This window comes from Oncorhynchus clarkii, chromosome 21 (assembly GCF_045791955.1).
Source record: "Oncorhynchus clarkii lewisi isolate Uvic-CL-2024 chromosome 21, UVic_Ocla_1.0, whole genome shotgun sequence".
NCBI lineage: Eukaryota > Metazoa > Chordata > Actinopteri > Salmoniformes > Salmonidae > Oncorhynchus > Oncorhynchus clarkii.
In genome coordinates, this window is record NC_092167.1 from 21761999 (window position 1) to 21789023 (window position 27025).

The following is a 27025-nucleotide window of genomic DNA, read 5'->3' on the forward strand; positions in this document are numbered from 1 at the left end:
GCTCAGGGTTGCTGGTGGATTGGAAATTATTTTTGCCTTTATTCACCCATATCCACTTTTCCAATAAAAGTATTTGTTTAATGAATATTACATCCTTAACAGTACCAAGTCCCCATAATAATAGCCATCCAAGAACAACCTACATACAAACTTCTCGGTACTCAAATGGCTCCTAGTAAACACAGGTTATTAGCTCTTCAATGATCTCAGTGCACTTACATCACAATATTCATTATTGCTAAGAGAACATTGTGTGAGTAGTAATATCCAGAGTTGTAAATGCTCTCTTTCTCTCTCGCTCTCTCACTCTCTCGCTCTCTCTCCCATTTGTATTGGGGTAGGGGTTAGTCGGGGAACCATTTCACATAATGGGCCCAGATATTAACCTCTAGACTCACAGCTCCTAGCCAGAGCAACGCCTTAGGGGCTGAGTTGATTGGTTGAAACTGGAGGTGTGTGTGTTGCGCATGTCTTTTTGGAACAGCTCACATGTGATCACGTGAAATTCATCTGGTTTTTCCGTAAGGGTTCACATGGGGACGGAACCCTATGACGTTGTCCAGTTAGTGTTTGTCACGTGTATGTGAGGGTGGTGAGTGACGTATGTACTGTGCGTTAGTCGTCCTGTTTTTGTGAAGGAAATGCTTTGTTTTTTGTCTTCTGAAGGCACCACAGAATGCCTTCTTTTAATGGGCCCCAAATGATTTTGTAGCAGACATCTTTTGGCAAGATTTCAGAATCCTATCCCAACAGATAGTGGTATACAAGCCTTTTTGTCAGGTTTCAAGCTTCTACTTAATGAATAAGGGGACCTAATCATGGGGAAAGTAGCTCTGATATCCTTTCTATCTTTTTGTATTCACCAGCAAGGACAGAGGCATCACATTTTAAAGAGAGACGGAGGCAGTAGTTAGAAACAGATAACATAAGTATTCCTGCAACATTATTTAGCTGAAATATAGTTTCATCTCTAAAAAAATAAAGCAACTTGATTTTACCCAAATTGGGCATTTTTTATTTTTAGGATTCATATAATATTTTCTAAATATAGTACACGACATCCGACTTTGACCATAGTCCTTCCTAATAATAATTAAGACCAAAGCAATCCCCAAAACATTTCAAATGTATCCCATGGAAGCCCCAGTCCCCACACCAATCCCACCCAAAATGGACAGTATACAATATCAGTTCTCTATGTCTGAGAAGAGGTATGGAGCTGTGGCTTGGAGTATTGTTTCTTCGTACAGTTGAAGTCGGACGTTTACATATACTTAGGTTGGAGCCATTAAAACTAGTTGTTCAACCACTCCACAAATTTCTTGTTAACTAACTATAGTTTTGGCAAGTCGGTTAGGACATCTACTTTGTGCATGACACAAGTAATTTTTCCAGTAATTGTTTACAGACAGATTATTTCACTTAGGCTAATTGACATCATTTGTGTCAATTGGAGGTGTACCTGTGGATGTATTTCAAGGCCTACCTTCACACTCAGTGCCTCTTTGCTTGACATCATGGGAAAATAAAAAGAAATAAGCAAAGACCTCAGAAAAAAAATTGTAGACCTCCACAAGTCTGGTTCATCCTTTTTAAATACTTGAACGTACCATGTTCGTCTGTACAAACATTAGTGTGCAAGTATAAACACCATTGGACTACAGAGCCGTCACACCGCTCAGGAAGGAGATGCATTCTGTCTCCTAGAGATTAACGCACTTTGGTACGAAAAGTGCAAATCAATCCCAGAACAACATCAAAGGACCTTTTGAAGATGCTGGAGGAAACAGGTACAAAAGTATCTTTATCCACAGTAAAATGAGTGTTCCTCTCCTCTCCTCGCCCCAAACCAGGGACCCTCTGCACACATCGACAACAGCCACCCTCGAAGCATCGTTACCCATCGCTCCACAAAATCCGCAGCCCTTGCAGAGCATGGGGAACAACTACTTCAAGGTCTCAGAGCGAGTGACGTCACCGATTGAACTGTATATGCTCAATATGAATGCTCAGTGTCAATGCAATCATAACGGTCCACAGGTGGGCTAGAGGAAAGTATCATAATTTCAGTGAATGAATGATCACGAATGAAGGGAGATGGGAATACAGATTGTAATCTTAAACTATGAAATGCAGTAAACGTACACTGTGTTGTGACTTGGAGCACCACGAGAGTAGTTGTTTAAAGAGTTACCATCTCCCGAATTTAACTCTAAAGGTCTTTTACCGATCATATCCATAAAACAGTCAATGTATTAATCATTACCTCGTATCATATCATCATTCTGAACAGTCGTAACGTCCTGCATCTGCAAAAACCCCAGCCTTACTTAAGATTCAGTGCTACACAAATTGGTTTCATTATTTATTTACTAGCTACTAAATGATAACACAGGATAAACATACACACTTAATACATTAGAAAAGGTCCCTAGTGGACTGGCACAACTTATGGCGGCTTGTTACCAAGGAGAATGACAGGGAGAGAGAGCTAGAGAGAGAATAAGACCCATATCGTTGATACATTTTAGGAACTACTCTCACAGTAATCATATACTTTGCACATGAACTGCTGCCCGTATGGAATAAGAAATCATGAATCTATTTATGTGTGAATGCCTTCGTTCGCCATTTATCTTTGTCGGAACCAGACCTTCTTAGAAAGGGTGTTGGGCCTTTCCTCTGCACATTTGTAAGGCTCTGATTGTCCAAGAGGTGTTTCTCTGTTCTCCTCTCATTCGCTCCCGAAGCTTCATTGAAGATAGGCTAGCCAGCCGTGTTGATGGTTCCAGTTGGGTGATGAGAGTAGCGTACTACGGTGATTTGACAGAGTATTAGAATGTTCCCACTTAAATTCACTTTCGAAGAGATTTTACTTAGGACAGCTAATCAGCCGTACCAGTGGTTGTCCAGGAGGTGACTTTATTGTCTCAACCACGTTTGAGATTCAGAGTTCAAACCACTTTATAAGTTGGCTGAAACTCTGTCTTTCCTGGTCTACATGTCAGGCTGACACACTCTCTGACCTCAGTCGGAGCGTGGCTACTTACAGTGCAAAGTTTATTGAAGACAATTATCTCTTATGGCTCAAAAGTCACATTCCTATCTTAACAAACATACTGTCATAATTGTTAATATTTCATGCACAACATAAAGGATGGAGACTTTGTACATGTAGTGTATATAGTTTTCAAGTTACAGTATTTCCTTAATTACACTTTTAATGACATCACAAAATAACAACCCATATGACATTATAATTCTTTAGCTCGCCTCTGACCATTCCCCACATTCTCTGTTAGGAATATTTTTCAGTATTCCCTTTAGAACGTGTTAGAGTTTCGTCTGGAAAAGTCTCTGGAGACAATTTGGAGAGGGGTGTTATCTGGATCTCCTTTAATTTATGACAGGTTGTGAGCTGTCCCCACCAGCTCCCTCTGTGGGTGAGAGAGGGTCTGGTTACTGTCATCCATTGCCAAGCTGATTTGACCCATTCGGATCCTTACAGGACAGTCATGACAACTGAAAAGCTTAGCCAACTGTTAAATAATGCAAGTACTAAAACTGAGTTAGAGAGTGGAAATGTAAAAAAATGCATCCTGTCCCCTGGCTATCTGTGTGAAATGTGATCTAACTCTCACCAGTCTCCCTTTTGTACTCTTAGCTAACCTGGAAAAGATTTCTAACTAGGAAGACAAGATTTCTTAACACGTCAACCTCAAAGGGAACAACTACCTAACTGTAGCTCTCTGCTCTCTCCATGCATGATGAAATTACACTGAGATAAGCTTTCTCATCTAATTGATCATTGAGATGTTTGTTGCATTGTTTTATTTGCCTGTTTGTACAGGGAGGTTTTAAAACAGTATCAGTCTTTTTACTGACATCAACAACTCCGTTTGCTTCAAAGTAAAGTCATGTCTTCTGCTCTTCTGTCATCCTGATTGTGCTCTTGTCTTCTGTTCTTCTTTTCTCTTCTAATTCATATTAAACTGTACATCAGTGTCAGTGTTTGTTCTTCTGTAAAGCTAAATGCAATGGAACATAACAGAACAGGCCTGATCATAAAGGATGGATAACTAGATCTGTGTCTCACAGACCGGACAGCAGAGCTATCACACAGGGATAGGTTTACAGACAAAAGGACAACGTTGGGGAACAGAGACTAGGAGAATTGGGCATACGTGTGTTTGTGTGTGTGTGTATTCAGACCCCTTGACCCTTTACACATTTTGTTAAGTTACAGCCTTATTCTAAAATTGATTCAATCGTTTTGTCACCCTCATCAATCTACACACAATACCCTATAATGACAAAGAAAAAACAGGTTTTTATTAATTTATGAAATATCACATTTACATAAGTATTCAGACCCTTTACTCAGTACTTTGTTGTAGCACATTTGGCAGCGATAACAGCCTCGAGTCTTCTTTGGTATGATGCTAAAAGCTTGGCACACTTGTATTTGGGGAGTTTCTCCCATTCTTCTCTGCAGATCCTCTCAAGCTCTGTCAGGTTGAATGGTGAGCTATTTTCAGGTCTTTCCAGAGATGTTTGATCGGGTTCAAGTCCGGGCTCTGGCTGGGCCACTCAAGGACATTCAGAGACTTGTACTGAAGCCACTCCTACGTTGTCTTGGCTGAGTGCTTAAGGTAGTTGTCCTGATGGAAGGTGAACCTTCGAACCGGTGTTAGGTCCAGTGCGCTCTGGAGCAGGTTTTCATCAAGGATCTCGCTGTACTTTGCTCTGTTCATCTTTGCCTCAATCCCGACTAGTCTCCCAATCCCTGCCACTAAAAAAACATCCCCACAGCATGATGCTGCCATCACCATGCTTCACCGTAGGCATGGTGCCAGATTTAGTTGGAATTCAGGCCAAAGATTTCAAGAGTTCGAAGGCCACTTTGTTCTTGGGGACTTTCGATACTGCAGACATTTTTGGAACCCTCTCCCAAATCTCTGCCTCGACACAATCCTGTCTCGGAGCTCTACAGACAATTCCTTCGACCTTATGGCTTGATTTTTGCTCTGACATTCACTGTCAACTGTGGGACCTTTATATAGACAGGTGTGTGCCTTTCCAAATCATGTGCAATCAATTGACTTTACCACAGGTGGACTCCAATCAAGTTGTAGAAACATCTCAAGGATGATCAATAGAAACAGGATGGACATGAGCTCAATTTCGAGTCTCATAGCAAAGGATCTGAATACTAATGTAAATAAGGTATCTGTTTTTTTTATTGTGTGTAGATTGCTTAGGATTTTTTTTATTTAATACATTTTTGAATAAGGCTGTGTCGTGTCTTTACTATCATTAAATGAAGACTTTAGTTTTTATCAAAGATTCTCTGTAATTAGTATTACGCGATTAAACTGATTAATCATGTAACTGTAATTAACTAGGAAGTCGGGGCACCAAGGAAAATATAATTTCCTAAAATATAATTTCCTAAAATAATTTGTCAGATATTTTCATATCTGATCTATAGTCTTCTGATTTAATTAATTATTTACTTTAGTCTCATTCCAAATGTCGTAAATTGTTGGTTATCTGCACGAACCCAGTCTTCACTATGAGTCATCCATACATCAATTGTCTTAAATCATTTATTTATTACTAACTAAGTAATCCACAGAAATGCATAAACAAACAGTAAATATAGTTACAAGAAATGATAGGAGAATGTGCCCCTAGTGGGCTAAACCGGCATCGCGGCTTGGTGGACAAAAAGGGAAGTGGGGGTCGACTGAGAAGTCACTACAGATTTAATAATTATAACAATTAAAATGTTAATCCTTTGCAGATGAACGCTCACTCATTCGGGAACAATTGCAATCAATATATATATTTACGCTCAGTGTGTCTTCTTGATCGCTGTTGAAAAGTTGTTTCTTTTGTAGAATTGTCCGTCTCTCTCCCAATCTCTCTGTTGTGGTGGTTAGAGTGGATTGTTCAGAGTGACATTCCTTCAGTCGTTATAGAATGGATGTTTCGGCGGTTGTCGTTCTTCGTGTTCAATGATACCGAATTCCTAGCTGCAGACTAGTAATTAATATCAGACTTTTTCTTATTCTGTCGGTATCGATAGTCTAAGAGTTTAACCACGTGGTATGGCTAAAAGATTTCAAAGTTGGGTTTTATTCGAAATTGCAGAAAAGGGCTGTCCCAGGATGCCTGACCCTAACTGGGCTCATGGGCGGTCCTCTGATTTAGTTAAACTCAAAAGGGAATTGGAGATTCCTTCATTAAACAGTCCAAAATCACATCACACAATTTTACAAACAGTATCATACTCACTCATTCATCTTATACAACAATTAGATGAAAGCCTCATATCTGAGGCTATTATATAAACAGCGTTATGGCAATGTGGCCACACCGTCTCCCATGAGCTTCCCCAAAATGTAACAAACGGACCAGTTCGTAGCTGGATTCTTCACCGATTTTTTTTTTTATACCTTGCCCCGGTTTATACCTTGCCCCGGAACATGAAATTTGTTCGGACCTCAAGTTCTGTGAGGTGGAAGAAATTCCTTTGTTCTCTATGAAAATTCACTCGGTCTCTTATACTGTGTGGCCATGAGGCAGGGTCTTCTCAGGAATTTACGACCTCTCTCTGACCACAGCAGCCTAGTTGAAGGAGGCAGAGGGAGGCAGGGAGAGGGGGATGGGCTTGCTGTACCCAAAGAGGGCAACGTCATGACAGCTGTAACGTAACAGAATGTGGAAAAAGTCAAGGGGTCTGAATACTCTCCGAAGGCACTGTATGTGTGTGTGTGCTCTCGAAGATACCGTATGTGTCTGTCTTACTGTCTGTCTGACTGGGCTTGGCAACCGCCGGCGGCCGGCCCTCAGTGCCCTCGGATAACCGACCCAGCTGCTACCCTCATACATCTGTAGAGATGGAACAACAAAGCGGGAAAGGAGGAGAGGAGAGATGGAGATGTACTGACCTTGCGGAAATCTCTTACAGACACTTAGTTAAATGACATGTGGGACAGAAAGAGCTATTTCCATAAACTCTGAAAGGAATGGACTTGGTTGTTAATCTTCCTGTAGATGGGAGTTCCATTGATCTCTTCATTAAGTTCCTTGGGTTACCTTGATTGGGTATTATCCAAGGTCCTGTCTGTCCCGAGCCTAATCAAACTATCTATTCACGACAGAGGATGACATTCCACAACCTTACAAATGACTTATTGATCAATAATAAGATGAATCTCCATTGCTTATCGGTAGCTGGATTGGAATCCTAATCAGTATACTGAGAAGTTGAATCCTTCTCAAAGGAACGTAAAATAATCAACATGTTGTCAAACGTCTCGGTCTCTTCCACTCACTCACTCCCCCATCCCTTCCTCTCTCTTTCTGTTATTCGCTTTCTCCCTCTCTTCCTCCCCCACATGCCCTCTTTGTCGTTCTCCATCTCTCTCCTTGCTCACTCTCCGTCTCTCGCTTTCGCTCTCTCTTGGCGCTGTGGCTACATTCATCCTGTCACTCTCCTTTGTGTAGCCTAAGACAGGCAGTGGAGAGAGAGATCAATTAAATGTTTCCACTGTAGTAATCAAACAGTGATGCGTGCCTGTGCAGAAGGTTCCATGCGAGAACATCTAGGAACCCTTTCTGGGTTATTTGATGTGCAGAATAAAACATCCCAGCTCCTGAAGCTATCGCTATACCAACATATACCACCAAATTCACTCTAATTGGAGTCGCTTGGGTGTTTCCCTGGCGAAGTTTGCCAAGGGGAAATTGGATAATTGGGGATTCCATTGGTGGGTATCAAAGGGGAGAAGATGCCCCATAACACTGGCCTCATCTGACTGTACACTAATGAGGTTTTAACTCAGCTGTGTCTATTGTTTCCTTTTTACTGTATGGCTACTGCACTCTGTTGGTTTGATATGAGTAATATGGAATTCAATTAAAGAGAGGAGCAGTGTCTTTGTGGTAGACTTTTAAAGGATAGGTGGTGTGAGTATAATGGCTAAAACGGCTTTTTTGGTACAGTGGAACACATTACTTGGACAGACAGACCGCCGTGAACCAACCGGGACAGATATAGATAAATTGGAAGCTACACTCACTCAAATGAACACTACATTAAGATGGAAAGGACATTCTATCCATGTTCCCTGCTTTCCATCCTAATGTAGTGTTCATTTGAGTGAGTTTAGCTTCCAATTTATCTCTGTCCCTCACCCCCCTATTCCTCTCTCACTCATCAATCATTCTCTCAATCTCCCCTCTATCTATCACCCCCCTTTTTCTCCCCTCTCAGTCTCACTCTCGCTGGACTCATCTGTTCTCTGATTAGGTTAGAGGGGAGCGCTGTTCATGCCCGTGTGTGTGTGTGTGTGTGTGTGTGTGTGTGTGTGTGTGTGTGTGTGTGTGTGTGTGTGTGTGTGTGTGTGTGTGTGTGTGTGTCTGCGTATGTTACGCTCCCCAGCAAGAAAATCAAAAATGTCACTCAAACAGAATTGGGAAATAAGAGTCACTGACCAACGGCCAAAATGAAACAGGTGGGGTTTAAGGAAGACACTCATGGGGGTATCCACTGATAGTTGACTAGCAACAACAATTGGAACCTAAAAGCCACCCACCATGAGCGCCCACTAAACTTGCCCAATAAGAGGCAAACCCCCCCCCCCCCCAAAACTTAAAGACAACAAGCAAACCAAAATCAGATAACGGATTGCTTGTCTAGAACTCAAAATAGGGCGTGCCAACTAAAGGTGTTAACCCACTGCATCTATCAAGACAACTGAAGCATTAGGCCAGCCACTCTTAAATAGCACCTGGGCCAGCACAGGTGAAACACCTTCCCACTAACGAGAAGGCAACCAGCACAGGTGTAAAACATACTGACTACGAGGTGACACCAATCGGTGTGCACTACGTGCTAACGAGCTACATTGTACGTGCTAAAGTCCAACCTCAAAACATAAATGGAAAAACCAAAGCCTGTAACACCTTCTCCCTTAAGACATCAAATATATCCTATCCTAAGTTTGCTCACAGCAAACAACTTCTATTTCACAACATGGTCAACTTATATGCGCCGCCTTCTCCAATGTAAGCATGGCGTCTGCTGGGTGTCAACAATTTATTATAAGACATAACACATTTTTTTTAAATATACAGTACCAGTCAAAGGTTTGGACACCTATTCATTCAAGGGTTTTTCTTTATTTGTACTATTTTCTACAATGTAGAATAACGGCAAAGATATCAAAACTATGAAATAACACATATGGAATCATTTATATTTGAGATTCTTCAAAGTAGCAACCCTTTGCCTTGATGACAGCTTTGCAAACTCTACAATTCTTTTTTGAGATCTTGGCTGATTTATTTTTATTTTCCCATGATGTCAAACAAAGAGGCACTGATTTTGAAGTTAGGCCTTGAAATACATCCGCAGGTACACCTCCAATTGACTCAAAGGATGTCAATTAGCCTTTCAGAAGCTTCTAAAGCCATGACATATGGGGACAAGCCCCCATTTTGTTTCGTTCCCCCTTCTGTTTGAGCGACATTTTTTGTTTTCTTGCTGGGGAATGTGAGTGTATGCACAAGCAGTGTCTGTGTTTATCAGTCTGTGTGTGTATTTGTGCGTCTCTGTGAAGTTTGCACTTCATTCATTGACAGACCCATTACCTAGGTTGGTTGGTTCACGGAGATCTGTCTGTCCATCTCTCAGGATCTGAGCTGCAGCTAATCAGCTCTCTGTCCTTTGGTATTTACAAATAGTTGACTCTCATAAACACATCACTTCCTATCAGTTCCTGATGGCTACATTTGTAACCTGGCAGCTCATGTCCACACTCACTTCAACATTCACATTCACATTCACAACAGTCAACATTCACTTCCGTCAGCTATAAATAATAAGGTGTACCGGTAACATTTGGAGACGGTCAACTTCCATGAATGTTTATGGCATCTTTGTATTATTTTGTGATACACACGATATGAACAGATCTATATTTTGATGAATAACTTTGCTAAGCTTTACGAGAGGCATAAGATGGGACATCCATACATGCATTCAAAGATAATGACAGCAGTAATAGTCAGGAAGCGTTGTGCTGGGAAAAACAGCGTGATTTGATTGGTCTCCCCAGTGTGTGTGGCTAAGTGCAGAGTGGCTCGGTCAGTGTTGAATGGTTATCGGGAGAGCCTGCTGTGACTGGTCCTGGAGAGAGTGTTTTCTGTTTCAGTGAGGCGCTGTCCAGTAGCTGTGCGTGTGTTTTGTGTGTGTGTGTGTGTGTGTGTGTTCAGCCTGTCTCAGAGCTAAAGGAGCTCTTCCCAGCCCAGCTAGCATCCACCCCCTCACAGCTGCTCCAGACCAACACTGTGTTTGTCTGTGTTTGTCAGCGTTTGTGTACGTTTGTCAGCATGTGTCTGTCTGTGTGTCTGTCTGTCTGTTATTGTGTGTGTTTGATATCTCAGTGGAGTTATCAAAGCTCTGCATGCTAGACGTTCTGTCCTATTATGACTGCTTCTCCCTGGAGTCTCTGTTTGAAGGTCTCAGCTGTAAGCCTGCTGCTTCTGCTCCTTCTGCCTCAGACACAACTTTATTTTCAAACAGAACAAACTTCAGCCACTTGCTGGTGTCGCTGTTGGCCTGTTTCATGTGTATTGTGTTTGTCCATTGATAGGCTGATGATAATCAATAGGTATATTCTAACCTCTGCTCCTTTGTGTGTGTGTGTGTGTGTGTGTGTGTGTCTGTCCAGATGGCCCGGTGATCTGGAGGATGCTGACCTACCCCCCCACTCGGAGAGCACTCCTGGTGGGATGTGGACTGCAGATGTTCCAACAGCTCTCTGGGATCAACACTGTCATGTGAGTACTCAGCCTAAGCTTTAGTATCTGAGTGGCCTGAGTGGCCCCTGCACATTGAATATGGTACTGGCACTGATCTGTATATACTTGCATTCTCATGTTTCTTTCTTTACTTTCTCATGTTTCTTTTCTTTTTCTCCGTATTCCTTGTGTTTTATGTTTGACTTTTTATTATCTAGATATATTTTTTTCTGCACTGTTGGGAAAGAGCTCACAAGTAAGCATTTCACTGTACTGTTTCACACCTGTTGGATCCTTTGCACGTGGCGAATAACTTTGAAACTTGTTGGTTAGAGTTTCCACATTAAGGAGATTTTTTTTAACTCTGCATCGTCGGGAAAGAGCAAGTAAGAATTTTACTGTAAGGTCTTCACTTGTTGTATTTGGCGCATGTGAAAAATAAAGTTTGATTTTGATGTAAGTGGTAAGGCCCTGTTATAGACTAGCGTCCTGTCCAGGGGATGTACTTGTACATCAAGCTGCCTCACGCTACAGAAACAGGAGATATGCTCTGTCTCAGAGATATGCTCTGTCTCCGATGTGCCGTTTCGGTTCGCACAAACCAAGGCTCTTGTGCAAATTCGCTGGGCTAACATGCCTAAGCTATAGCTAAGTGAGGTAACATGGTTTTGATTAAGGTACATTCATATTTACAGGATCAACACCGTCATGTGAGTGGTATAGTAACATGCCCATGTAGCCTTCAGCTTAGTGGGCTTGCAAGGTCCTATGAATCATGTCGAATACCAGTTCAATGGCCCAGTCAACGCTTAGACAATGACATGCAGGATCTACACTATCATGTGCTGTAAAGGAGATAGTTCACAGAGCCACACCTGTGTGATTGGTAAGCAACCTTGCCTGAAGAAAATTGACAATTGACAGTGATAACCTACATTATACATTTTTTGGAGTGTATCAAATTCTTTCACGAAAACACCCCTTTCTGTTGCTTTTAATGCTTCATGCACTTTTATGCACTTTTCAGGGTCAATCGCTCACTGAATTTCCTTTGTGCCTGTAAGGACCAATGAGTCTTTATTTCCATCTCAAGTGAGATTGCCTCGTCTAGTTCTCTCTCATCCCCCCCTGATCTCAAGCATATTCTGGGCATTGTAAACAATCTTGCGATATGTGCTGTTGCTAAGCAACCATTTGAGGTGAGAGGAATAGGACAAGTGGGTGTGCGTGGGTGTCGGTTTGGTGTGCGGGCGTGCTAGCGTGTGTTTGTGTGTACGTGCGTGTGGGTGATAACCAAGGTTTTACGTGTGTGTGTGTGTGTGTGTGTGTGTGTGTGAATTTATTAAGGCAGTTAGCGTGTGTTTTGGTCCGTTGCTGTGTTTACTTCTCCCTCTGGTCATTTGTAAAGCCACAGGTGGTGGCAGAGACAGCCAAGTGACAACAAATCAGGTTGTATGCCTCAGTGGGATCCGACATGGGGCACATGCCTATGTGTCACTCACTCACTCCTTACCAAACCCCAGCCCCAGCCCCAGCCCTAGCCCAGATAGAACAGCAGCACTGAGAGTCACAATGGTGCAGGGCAGTCACACAGAGACACTCGCTCTTTCCTTGTCCAGCCCAAGATCATCTCAGCTGGCTAAGGAGTATATGGAGAGACAGTCCCTCATCCTCTGTTCATCTCAGACCTGTTTGTGTTACTTACTCATCCTCTGCCCAGCCCTCAAATGAAACAGCATGATTCCTCTTCCTAAGATGCTTTGGAAGAGTTTCATATGGTATGAATCCTGTCACCCACTCTGAGTACCTCTTTCTCTGTTCCGACCCTGTCACGAAGAGATGACTCTAAATGCTGTTCCGCCAACATCCCAGCTTCGGTTCCTCTCAGACTCTCTCAGGCAAACTACTATAGCGGACTCATAGATACAAGTATGCACAGTACACACACACACACAGACGTTGTTGTGAACTGAACTCAGAGTGCTGTCGGATTGACGTCTCCACCTGCCAGAGAGCGTCGGGATGAGAGATGTATTGATGCATATCTCTCATGGACTTAAGGTCTCCCGGGATGTGCCGATTTTATGGCAGTTTGGGATATGTTTGTGGTTCCTTGCAGACTTCTCTCTCTCTCTCTCTCTCTCTCTCTCTCTCTCTCTCTCTCTCTCTCTCTCTCTCTCTCTCTGTCTCTGTCTCTGTCTCTGTCTGCCCGTCCGTTTATTTGTCTGTCTGCCATTGTGAGCCACAATGAGGAACAAGAATGAACTGGCCTGTCTTGTCAGTGAGGATGTGTCCTCTTTCTATTAGATCTGGAATCATAATGATTCGATTAGCCACATTATCCAGCACGCAAAGGTCACTGTAGGAGAGAGGGAGGTAAAGATAGGAAGGAGAGCGTGGGAGGGAGGTAGAGAGAGGTACATGCAGGCAGAAGAGAGAGTAAGGTGATTTAAGAAGTGGACAGAGAGAGAGAGAGGGGGGAGATAAAGGGAAAGAGAGAGAATTAATGAGAGAATGAGGGGCCAAGAGGGAAGGTCATCTGTCTGTTTCTCCTCTGCCAGAAGTTAAGCATGAGAGCACAGCAGAGGCCACAGGTGTTGTTGATCCATCCATAATTTAACAATGTCAATCAGTGACGGTGTCACTGAACATTGGCCATGTTTTGCTCTGGTCTCAACATGATACTCATGTACACAGATTACTTACAGTATATTTCAAAGTTTGTATTTATTAAGAAATGCCATAGTATATCATACTGTAAAATTATACATGATTTGGAATTAACCAGCATAGGGTAACCTTTCAGATTAGATTGTTTCTATCTTAATCTTTTGGTTTGTCATATTTTAGTGTATAATTTAGTTTTTATGTGTGCATGTTTGTTTACAGGGGGCAGTTGGCAGACACAGATGGTCAGCTATAGAAATCATATTGGAGATGTTGAGACATGCCAATTAAACTAGTGACTCAGCTAGACAGCCCGGGAGGAGAGCTGTAAAGGTCCAGTCGTTCGTCTGTGTGTTTGTGTCTGTCTCTGTGTGTGTCACCCTTGTATTGCCCTTGATGACTGATGACAGTCTGTTGTGTATTTCTTATAGTTGATAAGCAGCTTGTAGGCTATCGTAGTAGAAAGGCCTCATGCCGCTTATGCAGATCACATAGCTGTGATCACATAGCTGTGTGTAATTAGCCTATGGTAATATTCACACACAATAACACCCATCCACAACAACCTATTTTTTTATTTTTTTTAGATGTGCTAATTGTTCTTTTATTATCTTCTCTAAGTGTGTCAAAGTTTATGTTGTTGTGGTGTGTGTTGCTTTTGCTGTTGTAGTTCATTTTCGGAGACTGTTATGACTTTGTTGTGGTACATCATGTGTAGGCATCACCGTGTTTGTTAGTGTAGTTGTACAGGCTTGAGCAGAGTTGAGCAGTATCCTGGTGTTCTCTGTGTTTAGTGAACTCTGTCTCTGTGCGTCTCATTGTTCAGCAGCATTCGACATGAGTGTGATAATGCATTCGTCTCCTTTCATGAGAGAAATAGGCCACTTCCCAAGAGAGACATTTCTCGCCTCCATCTCTCCATGTCTCTCTCTCCCTTTCTTTCGCTCTTTGTGAGTGCTCTTAGGCCCCTATGCTTTATATCTCGTTTCTCTCTCTTTCCCTCCCCTCCTCCCTCTCTTGCATTGGTATGATTGCATTATTGCTACCTGGTTAGTGTGCTGTCTGTGAGTATCAATGTGTTTAAATGATTGTGCCATTGAACTCCCAGTCATGAGTGGTTATTGGTTAGGGATGTGATAGCTGGTCCTCTCACTCCTCGCGTCTCACACACACACACACACACACACACACACACACACACACACACACACGGTCAACGCTGCTTCTCTAGTATACACTATCTATTCAACTGCGTGACCAAGACACTATCCAATATATTTGTAAATACCGTCATGCTTGACATAGCGGTAGCACATTCATTATCTATACTGTGTATCATATTGTGTCAATATCAGGCTATTACTATGCATACTACCTATACTATTAATATTATCATTTGTATTTTTGTTACTCTTATTATTGATTATTGTACTGCAATGTTATGGGAGCTAGCACACAAGCATTTTGCTGAACTTTTTATACCTGCTGTAAACAGTGTACGTGACAAATATTTTATATGAGTTGAGACACACACACACATACACAAACACACACTCCTCGTGCCAATGCATCCATCCGCTTTAACGATCAGGCCATCATGACCTTTCCAAACAATATCGTCTTGTTTTGTCTTTATGTCAGCTAACAGCATAGCCAGCCTTAATAAAGGAGCTCTGATGGTGTTATTGTTTGCTGAGTCCTTAGACCCTCCAAGTACCTTTCTCTGGCTGCGTCCCTATATATGTGCAATATATATATATATATATATATATATATATATATATATATATATTGCACTACTTTTGACAAGAGCCCTCGCAGCACTGATCAAAAGTAGTGCGCTATGTAGGAAATAGGGTGTCATTTGGGACCCAGACTCTATCTCTTGGGAAGGAGTGAGCTTTTCAGCTAGCTCTCTCTTTCCCTCTTTAATCCTTTACAATCGGGAGCATATTCAATGAAGCTCCAGTAATGCATTTGTAAATGTCAGCCGTAAGTGAACAATTTATGTCCCTTTCACCTTTAGAGTGAAATGGACTGGAGCACGACAGGTAGTCAGAGAGAGGTGAGAGGGGGAGCAGAGGGGTGAGGATGAAGGCGAGAGGGAGGAGAGGTGAGGGGGAAACATGTTCTTTCTGATGAGTAGAATTCATTGTACACGAGTTCTTCCTGGCCATGTGATTAACTCCAGGTCACACACAAACACGTACAGGCCCGCTCCTCTCTGTATTTTCTTCCTCTCATCCACCTATCTCTCTTTTGCCCGTGCAACCAAGCCTCAGAGGTGAGCGGACACAAACAATATCTCTGTCAGACACCACTTCCATCCTTCTCCCTTCCACCCTGGCGTTCCATTCCTCATACTCCACCTCATACCCCTCTTTCCCCTCCTCCACTCTCTCTTCCTCCCCTCTCTCTGACATCTGTGTTGTCACCTTGTCTTCATGTCGGAGTGGAGAGAGGAGAAAGGTGTGAAGTGAATATACTACAGAGGATAGCCAGTGGAGTGCAGACAGAGTGCAGGTTCTATTTTTAGAACAGAGGTTCTGAAGGCCATTTCACACCTTCTGCCTGCTCCTCTCATATTACATACAGCCACCGGCACAATCTGAAATGGAACTATATTCCCTATATAGTGCACTGCTTTTGACCAGAGCCTATAGTGAATAGGGTGCCACTCTGTTACATAACCTCCATCTTGGATCTGTCAATCCTCTTGGAGAAGGTCAAGGGGTCAGTGTTGGTGGCACACTGGAATCTTGTTCATGTTGTAGTTGTTGTGTTTTTGTGTATTTACACAGTCTACCATGTCACCTTGTGTGTTTTGGTTTTCAAGAGCCAGCTTGTGTGTCCTCCTTCAAACCCAAAACCAAAGTCAGCCAATGTTTATCTAGCTACACTTTTTTCTTAACATCTCAAGTAGGAGATGAGTGTTTCTTGTTTATGTAATGATTTGTTTGTCTCTCCACTCCACTGTGATGTTCCTATTGAGCTTGTTATACTTGCATAAGTGCACAATCTTACACTGAGAGAATGTAATAATGTAATAGTCACAGAGTAACAGCTTGAAAATGCATTACAGCAGTCGTTGACGCACAATTTGAGCATAAGCACCATAGCTAATGCAGTGGAATACTTGATTATTACACTTGATGACTCTCACTCAGTCACTCAGTCACTTTCCACATCCGTTTCAGTCTATCTACCTCTCTTCTCCATCTTCCTGTCTTTCTCTTGGCTGTATGGCGTCTTGTGGTGTCTTGTACTATTTGCATTCCAGAGTTCACTCTCAGACCAATATATGGAACAGTCCTGTGTATTTGTCCCTATCCTACACTTGGCCCAAGTGATTCCCACCGACCTCAGATGTACAGGGCTATAGATGGATGTAGAGGGGTGTGCATTTGTGGGGTGCGGAAGGGTGTGCGTGTGCGGAAGAGTGTGTTAGAGGGTTGTAATTGAACATGTCCATGGCATATTTCTGACCTATTACTAGATATCACTTATTAAAGATGGTGGTTACCATGGTGAATGGAACTGGCTTTCCTTTTTTTTTTCTCCTCCCATACTGAGAACAAGAATGATCTCCTCTTTTCTTTATTCTCTCTCTCTCTCAGCTTTGATCCATATTATCACACTGTGGTAAGTCTGTTATTGTGTCCATGCAGTCTCACGGTAATTGAGCATTAATTAACATAAACACGTTCAGCATCTCTAGGCCTCCACGCATGCAAGCTGCTGATGCCGCCTTTGGAACATCTACATTTGAATTGAATATACACCATCACAATAAATCCATAATTTATTTTAGGCAGGTTTAACTTCTTGCGGATCATTGGGATGCTAGCGTCCCATTTCGACAACTTCCGGTGAAATTGCAGAGTGCAAAACTCAAATTACAGAAATAGTAATATTTAAGATTCATGAAAATACAAGTGTCATACATCAGTTAAAAGCTTAACTTCTTGTTAAATCAGCCACTGTGTCAGATTTCAAAAAGGCTTTACGGCGAAAGCACACCATGCTATTATCTGTGGACAGCGCCCAGCACACAAAAGCATTAAAAACATTTTCCAACCAGAAAGTCAGAAATAGTGATAAAATAAATCACTTACCTTTGAAGATCTTCTTCTGTTGGCACTCCAAAAAGTCCCAGATACATCACAAACCTCAGGTACCCTAATACGTAAATAAACAATCAAATTTAAGACGGAGAATCGTTATTGTCATTACCGGAGATAAACAACAAAGTATGCGCATTTACCAGAACGCGTAAAAGCCAAAATGGGAGTCACTTAGAAAAACTACAAATTCTAGCTATTTTTTCCAAAAACAAGCCTGAAACTCTTTCTAAATACTGTTGATATCTAGTGGAAGCCCTAGGAACTGCAATCTGGGAGGTATTCCCTTCATATAAATGACAGCCATAGGAATCATTAGTGGGCTGAATATTTTTTTTCTGGATGGTTTGTCCTCTGGTTTTCGCCTGCCATATCAGTTTGTTATAATCACAGACATTATTTTAACAGTTTTTAGAAACGTTAGTGTTTTCTATGCAAATCTACCAATTATAAGCACATCCCAGCTTCTGGGCCTGAGTAACAGGCAGTTTATTTTGGGCACGCTTGTCATCCAGACATCCAAATACTGCCCCCTAGCCCAAAGAGGTTAAAGAAACATTATGATACGAAGAAAATGTATTTCAAAAGAACAGAATATGAGTTTGCCTACTGATTGTTATCTGGCTATGTGCCATGTCATAGGCTGTAGGCTTGTTCATTTAGCTGACAAGACATTCTCATAAATCCCTTGCCATTATTTTATGTTAAATTATTTTATAATAAGAAGATTATAACTGAACTTAAATGAATAAAATAGAAAGGATATTTTTCCCATTCAGAGTGAGAGTGCACATATGAAGTGGCTATTTTGAGCATAGAAGTGATGATTTGAAACAGGTCCTATACCCTAGATTTAGAGTTAATTGGCAACTTTAGTTGTGAATGATACAAACCATAAAATTCCTTAAAGTCAAAAGATATATAGGCTGCATGATGCAACTTTAGGCTATTGATGTTTTGCGAAAGTCACAAAAAAAAGATTGTGCTCTGTTCCTTGCCTCAGGCTGCACGCACTGTTCTCTCGTCAAGTTATCATATTTTCACTCAACAGACTATTCTCAATTTAATATTGTCTTTAATAACCAGAGACTCTGGGTTCACGCCCAGAGTCTCCCGCGACCGGGAGGTCCGTGGGGCGACACACAATTGGCCTAGCGTCGTCCGGGTTAGGGAGGGTTTGGCCGGCAGGGATATCCTTGTCTCATCGCGCACCAACGACTCCTGTGGCGGGCCGGGCGCAGTGCACGCTAACCAAGGTCGCCAGGTGCACGGTGTTTCCTCCGACACATTGGTGCGGCTGGCTTCCAGGTTGGATGCGCGCTGTGTTAAAAAGCAGTGCGGCTTGGTTGGGTTGTGTTTCGGAGGACGCATGACTTTCGACCTTCGTCTCTCCCGAGCCCGTACGGGAGTTGTAGCGATGAGACAAGATAGTAGCTACTAACAATTGGATACCACGAAAAAGGGGTACAATTTAAAAATATATATATATATATGTCAAATTTGTTTTGATTTGGGCAGGAACAGTGACAAGAGAAAAAATACATTTAATCCGTATTTAAACTCGAATAGCGAATAGGGACCGGTTCGTTTCACTCATGTCAGGTAGCTAACTCCGGTTACTTTGCTTCGTGACAGGTGATATTCCGCCCAAGCTCTGTATACCATGGGCTCTCCAACCCTGTTCCTGTAGCTACCCAGTGCTTGATTTGGGAAAGCAAGTGAAATCTGTTCTGGAACATCTATAGTAACATGTTTACATTAAGCTGTTGGCAGCCCCTCTCTCTGCATGCTGCAGAAAGGAATGATGGAGAGAGGGGAGCAGATGGAAACACATGGTAGTGAGAAACTCTGTGGCTAAAGGTAATGTGTCAGCCTATTAATTAGGCTATCGCCCTATTGCTAGGCTATTCAAAATCCAATTCAAATGCTCTGTAATTGTAGGCTAACTCTGCATTTGTTAAAATTGACCAATTATGTATCAAAGATAGCTTAAATCAGTATTTATTTTAATATTTTGTGTAATATGCGGCAGACTATGTATTGTATAATGGCACAATCATTTTAATTCAGTTTTTTGGGGTCTTGGGCTCACATATAGGCCTATGCAGAGGCATAAGCTCTAATGTGCATATAGGTGTTTTGAATGAATCATCACCTTAGAAAACACTGTCCATTTTGTTGTGTTAGGCTTTGAAACAACATCCACGACGTCCATGTTTTTCACTCAGTTTTCAAACCTTCTTTCTCCAAATTGATCAATCACAGTGAGGTGAGTTTTAAAAACACGACACTGTTTTGATGAGAAGTGTTTCATGTGATTTTCAATTGTGTTTGCATTGATGTCAGTGTGGTTGGAGGAACAATAGAGTCCTGAGTACCCGGCCATTAGCGACCTGATGATCATTATAGAGTTGGGTGCTACTAACACATGTCCAGAGTGCATAAGAGGTGATTACCATGACTCAACGGTCACGTAGAATTGTACTGCGGTCATGACTCATGACTGCCGGTGTGGTGGTAATACGGTCTCTGCAACAGCCCTAAGTCTTACTGCATAAACCCGGGGTGTTTTTCAGTTGTGTTGGATTAATAGCAGTTTTGGCTACAGAGCTTCAGACTTCTCGTCCACTCTGGTCGTCATACATAGGCTATATCATTTGAATGTTGTTTTTATGAATGACAGCTTTATTGAGTGTCTGAGACCTTCCAGACTGGTCAGAAATGACAAATGACATCTGTACTGCCATCTGTGTCCAGTTCAGAGTAGTTACCCTGGTCTAAAATGTATTACGTTTAATTACAAATTGAGCACAGCCATTTCAATTAGCACAGGCTGTTATTATCTACAATCTACAGTATCATCGCCATTTGTCCATCTCACCACCTGTGATAGAGGGCCACATGGACGTTGTTAGCAGAATGTTTTAGTGGGCAGTGTCATTTATATAATTGGGCTGTGAGCTCCCCGGGAGTCCAAGAATGAACCTGCAGCTTCATCGTTAGAAGAGTCTGGGGAAGGTTCATTCTTCCCTCTGCAAGTGGCCTGCGAGGGGGTCTCGCCCACAAAAATAAATCAATTTTATTCCACATTTCTGGAATGAACCCAGAGCCTAAAGATACACACAATTTGGCCTACTCTGTTTGAGACTATGATTTTTCACTGGCACCATGTGGTTTCCACCCAATAGTCTGTATTATGGCAGTATTTGGATGCCATGTTGGAAGAGTTTCAAAGTACACTTATTTACAGCACTCTTTGTAGATGGTTATATCATGTTTGTTGTGGATGTGGTGTGGTGGTGATGCTGTGTTCTGTTAGAGCAGAGGGTAGCTGACTGGGCTGGTTAGCTGTGAGCTGTGCTTCCCTTCCGGCTGGCCTTGCTGCTTCTTAATCAATCTGATTCAGACCTGAGATGGAGCTTAGCGGGCCTCTACTGCAGAGAGCTTTTACACCCGATGCTACTACAAACCCCTTATCAGTCATACTGTGTTTCTGTGCGTGTGTGGGCAGATGCATACTGAGATTGAAAGCCTCTGAGAAGCGAGACAGAAATCAGGCGGCTTTGTTGCCTTCCGCCCAACATGTTACATCGCTGCATGTGGTTATTGCCCTTGCTGTGGGCTTTGCTTGACTTTTATTGACCCTGTGTGTGGTCCTCGTGACCCCTTACACCTGTACTTTAACTCTGAAGTATTGAAGTTAGTCTCAAGTTGAGAAACATGTTGGCTGACTTACATATAGGAAAGATTTATGCAAATAGGCAATCGGTAGGAGTGTTTTGTTTTGAAAAAGAGCAGACGGGTGCAGATGCTTTTTAAGAGATGGAAAAACAAAATGCTAATTCACTGCTCTCTGCAGAGAATGAGCAACAAAGTGAGGGAGCAAGAGAGAAAGCAAAGGAATGCCTTTTATTTTTACTTTTTTTAACGAATGTTTTCCTCTCGTCTTTTTTTGGTACGAATCGTTGCGTTGCGTTCCGACTGTCTGTATTTTCTCATTTAACCTGGAGAGTAGACAGTTTTTTTCTACAGAGGCTGGGATGCTGCCTTGTGAGGCAGGGAGAGGGTTGATCAGAGAGCGGTGTAGTTTCCCTTAACGACTGATATGCGGTCCGAGTTCTTTTTGTCCGCCACTGTAGGGTAATCTGATCCTAGATCTGTGTCAACTTCTACCTTGAGCAGCTCTCTGGGCGTCTACAAGTTCCACAGGGCTAGGATCTTCCTCCCCCGTCTCTATCACCTGGCGCCCTAGCAATGAAGCAAGTCAAGGAGAGAATGTTTAGAGGCCCTGTCTGTCGAGCTTGATGAGGTGTAATCTGCCTAGTTGAAGAGTTCAGCATCCTCCAGGCAGAAAAGTGGCACTTTAATTAGACAGTGACACCAGAGTGTGTGCGTCCTTAATGGCACCCTATTCCCTACATAGTGCACTACCTTTGTCCAGAGCCCTATGGGTCCTGGTCAAAAGTAGTGCACTATTTAGGGATTAGGGTGCCATTTGGGACACATTCAGACACAAGCGTGAAGGGGATGGAGACTCGGCTCATTGTGTCTATTTCGGGTTGATTGCCTTACCAGTGATTGATTGGTGGTCACTCAACTAAAGAGCATAATGGAGTGTACCTCTTCTCTATGGAGAGAATCATTAGCACATGATGATCTGTCTCTTTCAATCTGTTTCCTAGTTCTGTTTCGCTCTCTCAAGCTTTATTGGCATGAGAGGGACAATCCAATGCAATACAACACACAATTGAAATGACTTTTGGGTGTCTTGTCCTGTCCTCAATAGTCTGTAGATGGCCATTCCAGAAGGACATTACTACCTGGCTCTTCTTTCCAGCATGTGCAGATAGTTCCAGATAGTGGCCACCACCCTATTGTCTTTGTGCATCAACATGGCATCCAGCTAGTGTCAAAGTTAGCCAAACTCTCTCTTTACATGGTAGGCATGTGGTGTCTGATGATGACCATATCCTGTCCTCTGTTTGCAGGTACTGCGGCACCACCATAAAGATACATTATATCTCGATGGGCCAAATTCTCTCTCTTTCTCCATTGTTCTTTTGACTGATGGAACACCTTCTCCTCTTTGTGCAGGTACTACGGCGCCACCATCCTGCAGATGTCGGGAGTGCGGGATGACAAGGTGGCCATCTGGTTGGCTGGGGTCACAGCCTTCACCAACTTTCTGTTCACCCTACTGGGGGTGTGGCTAGTGGAGAGGGTTGGCCGCAGGAAACTCACCCTGGGGAGCATCATTGGTAAGGGTCAGAGGGTCAGGGTAAAGATGAACGCATGGATCCTGATGATTCAGGGACATATTTAGTGTATGTGAATAGGCATATTGGATCACAGTATACGTTTCACAGATAGCTCCACAGATAGATTTTAATGGAATTACATGGACTATGTGAAATTGTAATGCATGTAACTACACAGACACTAGTAGTAACCCATATTATGTCTAAAGCAGTACACTGTTTGGTTAGACTGTATGTGTATGACTGTGTTGTTTCTCCTAGGTACATGTCTGAGTCTGTCTCTGCTGGCCATTGGGTTTCTGCTGTCTGCCCAACACACCCCTCCTGTCACCCTCCACCCCACTGACCCCTCAATGGTCAACTCCACCTGCAACAGACACCTGTGAGTACTCCCTACTCTACTACTGTATTATACTGTACTCTATCTGCACTGTAGTCTACTGTCTGACTCGATACTGAATATGCCGTACTATTCTGAATATTAATGGTTAAGTGTAATGTTCTGGGGGGGCCTCCCGAGTGGCGCAGTGGTCTAAGGCACTGCATCACAGTGCTTGAAGCGTCACCACAGACCCGGGTTTGATCCCAGGTTGTGTCATAACCGGCCGTGACCGGGAGTCCCATAGGGTGGTGCACAATTGGCCCAGCATCGTTTGGGTTAGGGGAGGGGCCGGAGGGGCTTTACTTGTCTCATCACGCTCTAGCGACTCCCTGTGGCATGCCGGGTGCCTGCAGTGCCTCCGAAACTTTGGTGTGGCTGGCTTCCGGGTCAACTCCCGATGCAGTTTGGGAGTTGCAGCGATGAGACAAGATCATCATTGGATATGACGAAATTGAGAGAAAAGTGGGGTAAAAATAAAATATACATGTTCTGAAGGTAACATTGACATATGCACATCACTTTATTGTTTAGTGCAGGAGTAAAAAAAAATGTCTCAGTATGAACCTGATCCACCATGAATTGAAGCATGGTCACTAATGAGGGTGATCTTTAATGGAAGCCTCTCCAACAAAATCCAGGTAGAATAAGGAATTCCCCAGGGCAGCTGTTTAGGCCCCTTACTTTTTTCAATCTTTACTAACGACATGCCATTGGTTTTGAGTAAAGCCAGTGTGTCTATGTATGCGGATGACTCAACACTATACACGACAGCTACCAGAGGCGACTGAAATTACCACGACCCTTAACAGAGAGCTGCAGTTAGTTTCGGAATGGGTGGCAAGGACTTCGTTCATCCTGAATTTTTCAAAAACTAAAAGCATTGTATTTGGAACAAATCATTCACTGAACCCTAAACCTCAACTAAATATTGTAATGAATAATGTGGAAATAGAGCAAATTTACTAAAATAGATGATTAAATGTGTAAATACTTTTGTGAAGATAGCAATGTGATTTTGGCCTTATAAATGAGATAATTGCTTTTCCTATAAACTGTGCCCAGTCAGTAGCCATGCCCAAGTGAGCTCAGAGTTCGTGACCGCATGACGGAACGCCACTTTGGCCAGAGTGCTTAAAAGGACTCGCTAAGAATCAACATACAGACCAAAACTTGCCGGGTTGCTGCTGGCATGTAAAGTGGTCAGGAGCTGAACCTTGAATAATCAACCATTGAGACCAAGCAGACGGACGGTGTAAACCGGACGTCACGAATGGTTAAAACTATAAGACCAAAAAGACATGAGGCTGTGGTCCACACGTTGAAATGGTTAAAAACTTTGTACTGAGACCAGACAGCGTGGAGCAGTGGCTACACAGCTGAAAATGTTTTAAACTCTACAGACCAGCCGACGTACAGTGGGAGCTGAACGTTACAAAATGGTTAGAAACTCTGAAACTCTCAACACAAGTGAAGAAGGTAAAGACCAGAACATTCACAGTCTGCAGTGGTGCATGAAAAAATGGTCCTACATTTTTTTACTAAAGACACAAGGGGGGAAGGAAGACAATCCTCTCTGATACAACTGTTGGTACGTCTGAAGTAACTATTCTAATGAACACTTCAAGCAGAGAAGCTCTACAACTAAGAAGGACATTGTGACCTCTGGTGGACAACCAGAGCCTCACATCAAGCCACTACACATAGACGGGGTAGTGGCTACGTGTAATTATATATTACATTTCTAATCCGAATGAGTCGTGGTTAGGGTGCTAAGTATTCTGGTTACTGTGAGTGTAGTTTCCAAATACATGTACGATAAGTTGACTCTCTTTGTCTCTCCCTCTCTTTGTCTTTTCCCACCCCCTTTCCATTGTGTAACAAGTCGTCATATCGTATCAGTCCACTAGGGACTTTTACCTCATGTAAGTGTGTATGGTATTCTGTGTTGTTATTTAGTTAGTTCATAAATAAATGATTAAATCAATTTGTGTAGTCCTGAATATTCAAAAGCGCTAGCTAGGGTTCTTGCGGATCCACGGATTATGCAATGTTCAGAATGAGACTGATGAGGTACTAATGAATACTTGACTGTTATTGATGTAAGAGATATCGGTATATCTTTAGAGTTTAAGTCGGGAGATAGTAACTTGTTAAACATCTCTTCTCTTAAAAAAAAACATATCTTCCCTAATGAGTTAATTGTTACATGATTAATTTAATTGGGTAACAATTAAACGTAATTAATTTGATTCAATAAATAACAGTCATCAGATTAATGATAGTCACGTCACGACAACAGAGAGCTAACATTAATAAATGCATGTCAATCTCTCCTCGCTACGTGTATTTGTGAGAGGTATTGACAGAGGTATTGCACCGAGCTGTCTGTTTGAACTACTGGCACACAGCTCTGAGACCCATGCATACCACACAAGACATGCCACCAGAGGTCTTTTCACTGTCCCCAAGTCCAGAACAGACTATGGGAGGCGCACAGTATTACATAGACCCATGACTACATGGAACTCTATTCCACATCAAGTAACTCATGAATATGTGGTAGGAGAGTAGGGGCCTGAGGACACACTTAATGTTGTGAAATCTGTTATGATTATATTGTAATGTTTTTAAAATATATAATGCCTTCATTTTGCTGGACCCCAGGACGAGTAGCTGCTGCAAAGGCAGCAGCTAATGGGGATCCATAATAAATACAAAAACAAATTAACATTTTACAAGGTTTGTTTCTTAATACATTTTCCCTGTTCTTCCATCTAGGATTAAATTAATGTTATTTCCATATTCATTGTACATGCTGTACATGTTTCTGAACACTTACCTAGCAGATTATTCCAATATCTCTGCTCTGGTCATATTTTTATTCTACCAGGGGTTCATTTTAACTGCAACAACAGACTCTATTAGCGACAGTGCTGCAGGCGTTGGGTCTCTGTTAATAGAAATGATGGCGAGAGAGAGATAGGGTGAAAGAGAGAGAGAAAGAGACCCTGTCTGCCCTCTGAATGACTGAGCCACTCTCTGTCCTAATTTACACAACAGCATGTAGACTGAGTGTACAAAACAGGAACACCTGCTCTTTCCATGACATAGACTGACCAGGTGGATCCAGGTGAAAGCTATGATCCCTTACTGATGTTACACTTCAATCAGTGTAGAGGAAGAGGAGGAGACAAGTTAAAGAAGGATTTTTAAGCCTTGAGCCAATTGAGACATGGATTGTGTATGTGTGCCATTCAGAGAGTGAATGGGTAAGACAAAATATTTACAGTGCCTTCGGAAAGTAATCAGACCCCTTGACTTTTTCAACATTTTGTTACGTTACAGCCTTATTCTAAAATTGATTACATATTTTTTTCCCTCCTCATCAACCTACACACAATACCCCAGAAGGACAAAGCAAAAACAGGTTTATAGAATTTATTGCTAATTTATGAAAAAACAAAAAATGAAATATAACATTTACATAAGTATTCAGACCCTTTACTCAGTACTTTGTTGAAGCACTTTTGGCAGCGATTATAGCATGAAGTCTTCTTGGGTATGACACTACAAGCTTGGCACACCTGATTTGGGGAGTTTTTCCCATTCTTCTCTGCAAATCCTCTCAAGCTCTGCCAGGTTGGATGGGGAGCGTTGCTGCACAGCTATTTTCAGGTCTTTCCAGAGATGTTCGATCGGGTTCAAGTCCAGGCTCTGGCTGGGCCAATCAAGAATGTCCTCGATCCTAACTAGTCTCCCTATCCCTGCTGCTGAAAAACCTC

At 42.4% G+C, this 27025-nt stretch overlaps 1 protein-coding gene across 1 annotated transcript in view; it reads left to right on the plus strand.

Moving 5' to 3' along the window:
* LOC139378758 (proton myo-inositol cotransporter-like) overlaps positions 1–27025 on the plus strand; it is a 62259-nt gene that overhangs the window by 25440 nt on the left and 9794 nt on the right. Inside the window, exons 4-6 of the mRNA XM_071121230.1 lie at positions 10746–10854; positions 22698–22861; positions 23123–23243. Of these exons, the coding sequence (XP_070977331.1) occupies positions 10746–10854; positions 22698–22861; positions 23123–23243 (394 nt within the window). The remainder of the gene's footprint in view (positions 1–10745; positions 10855–22697; positions 22862–23122; positions 23244–27025) is intronic.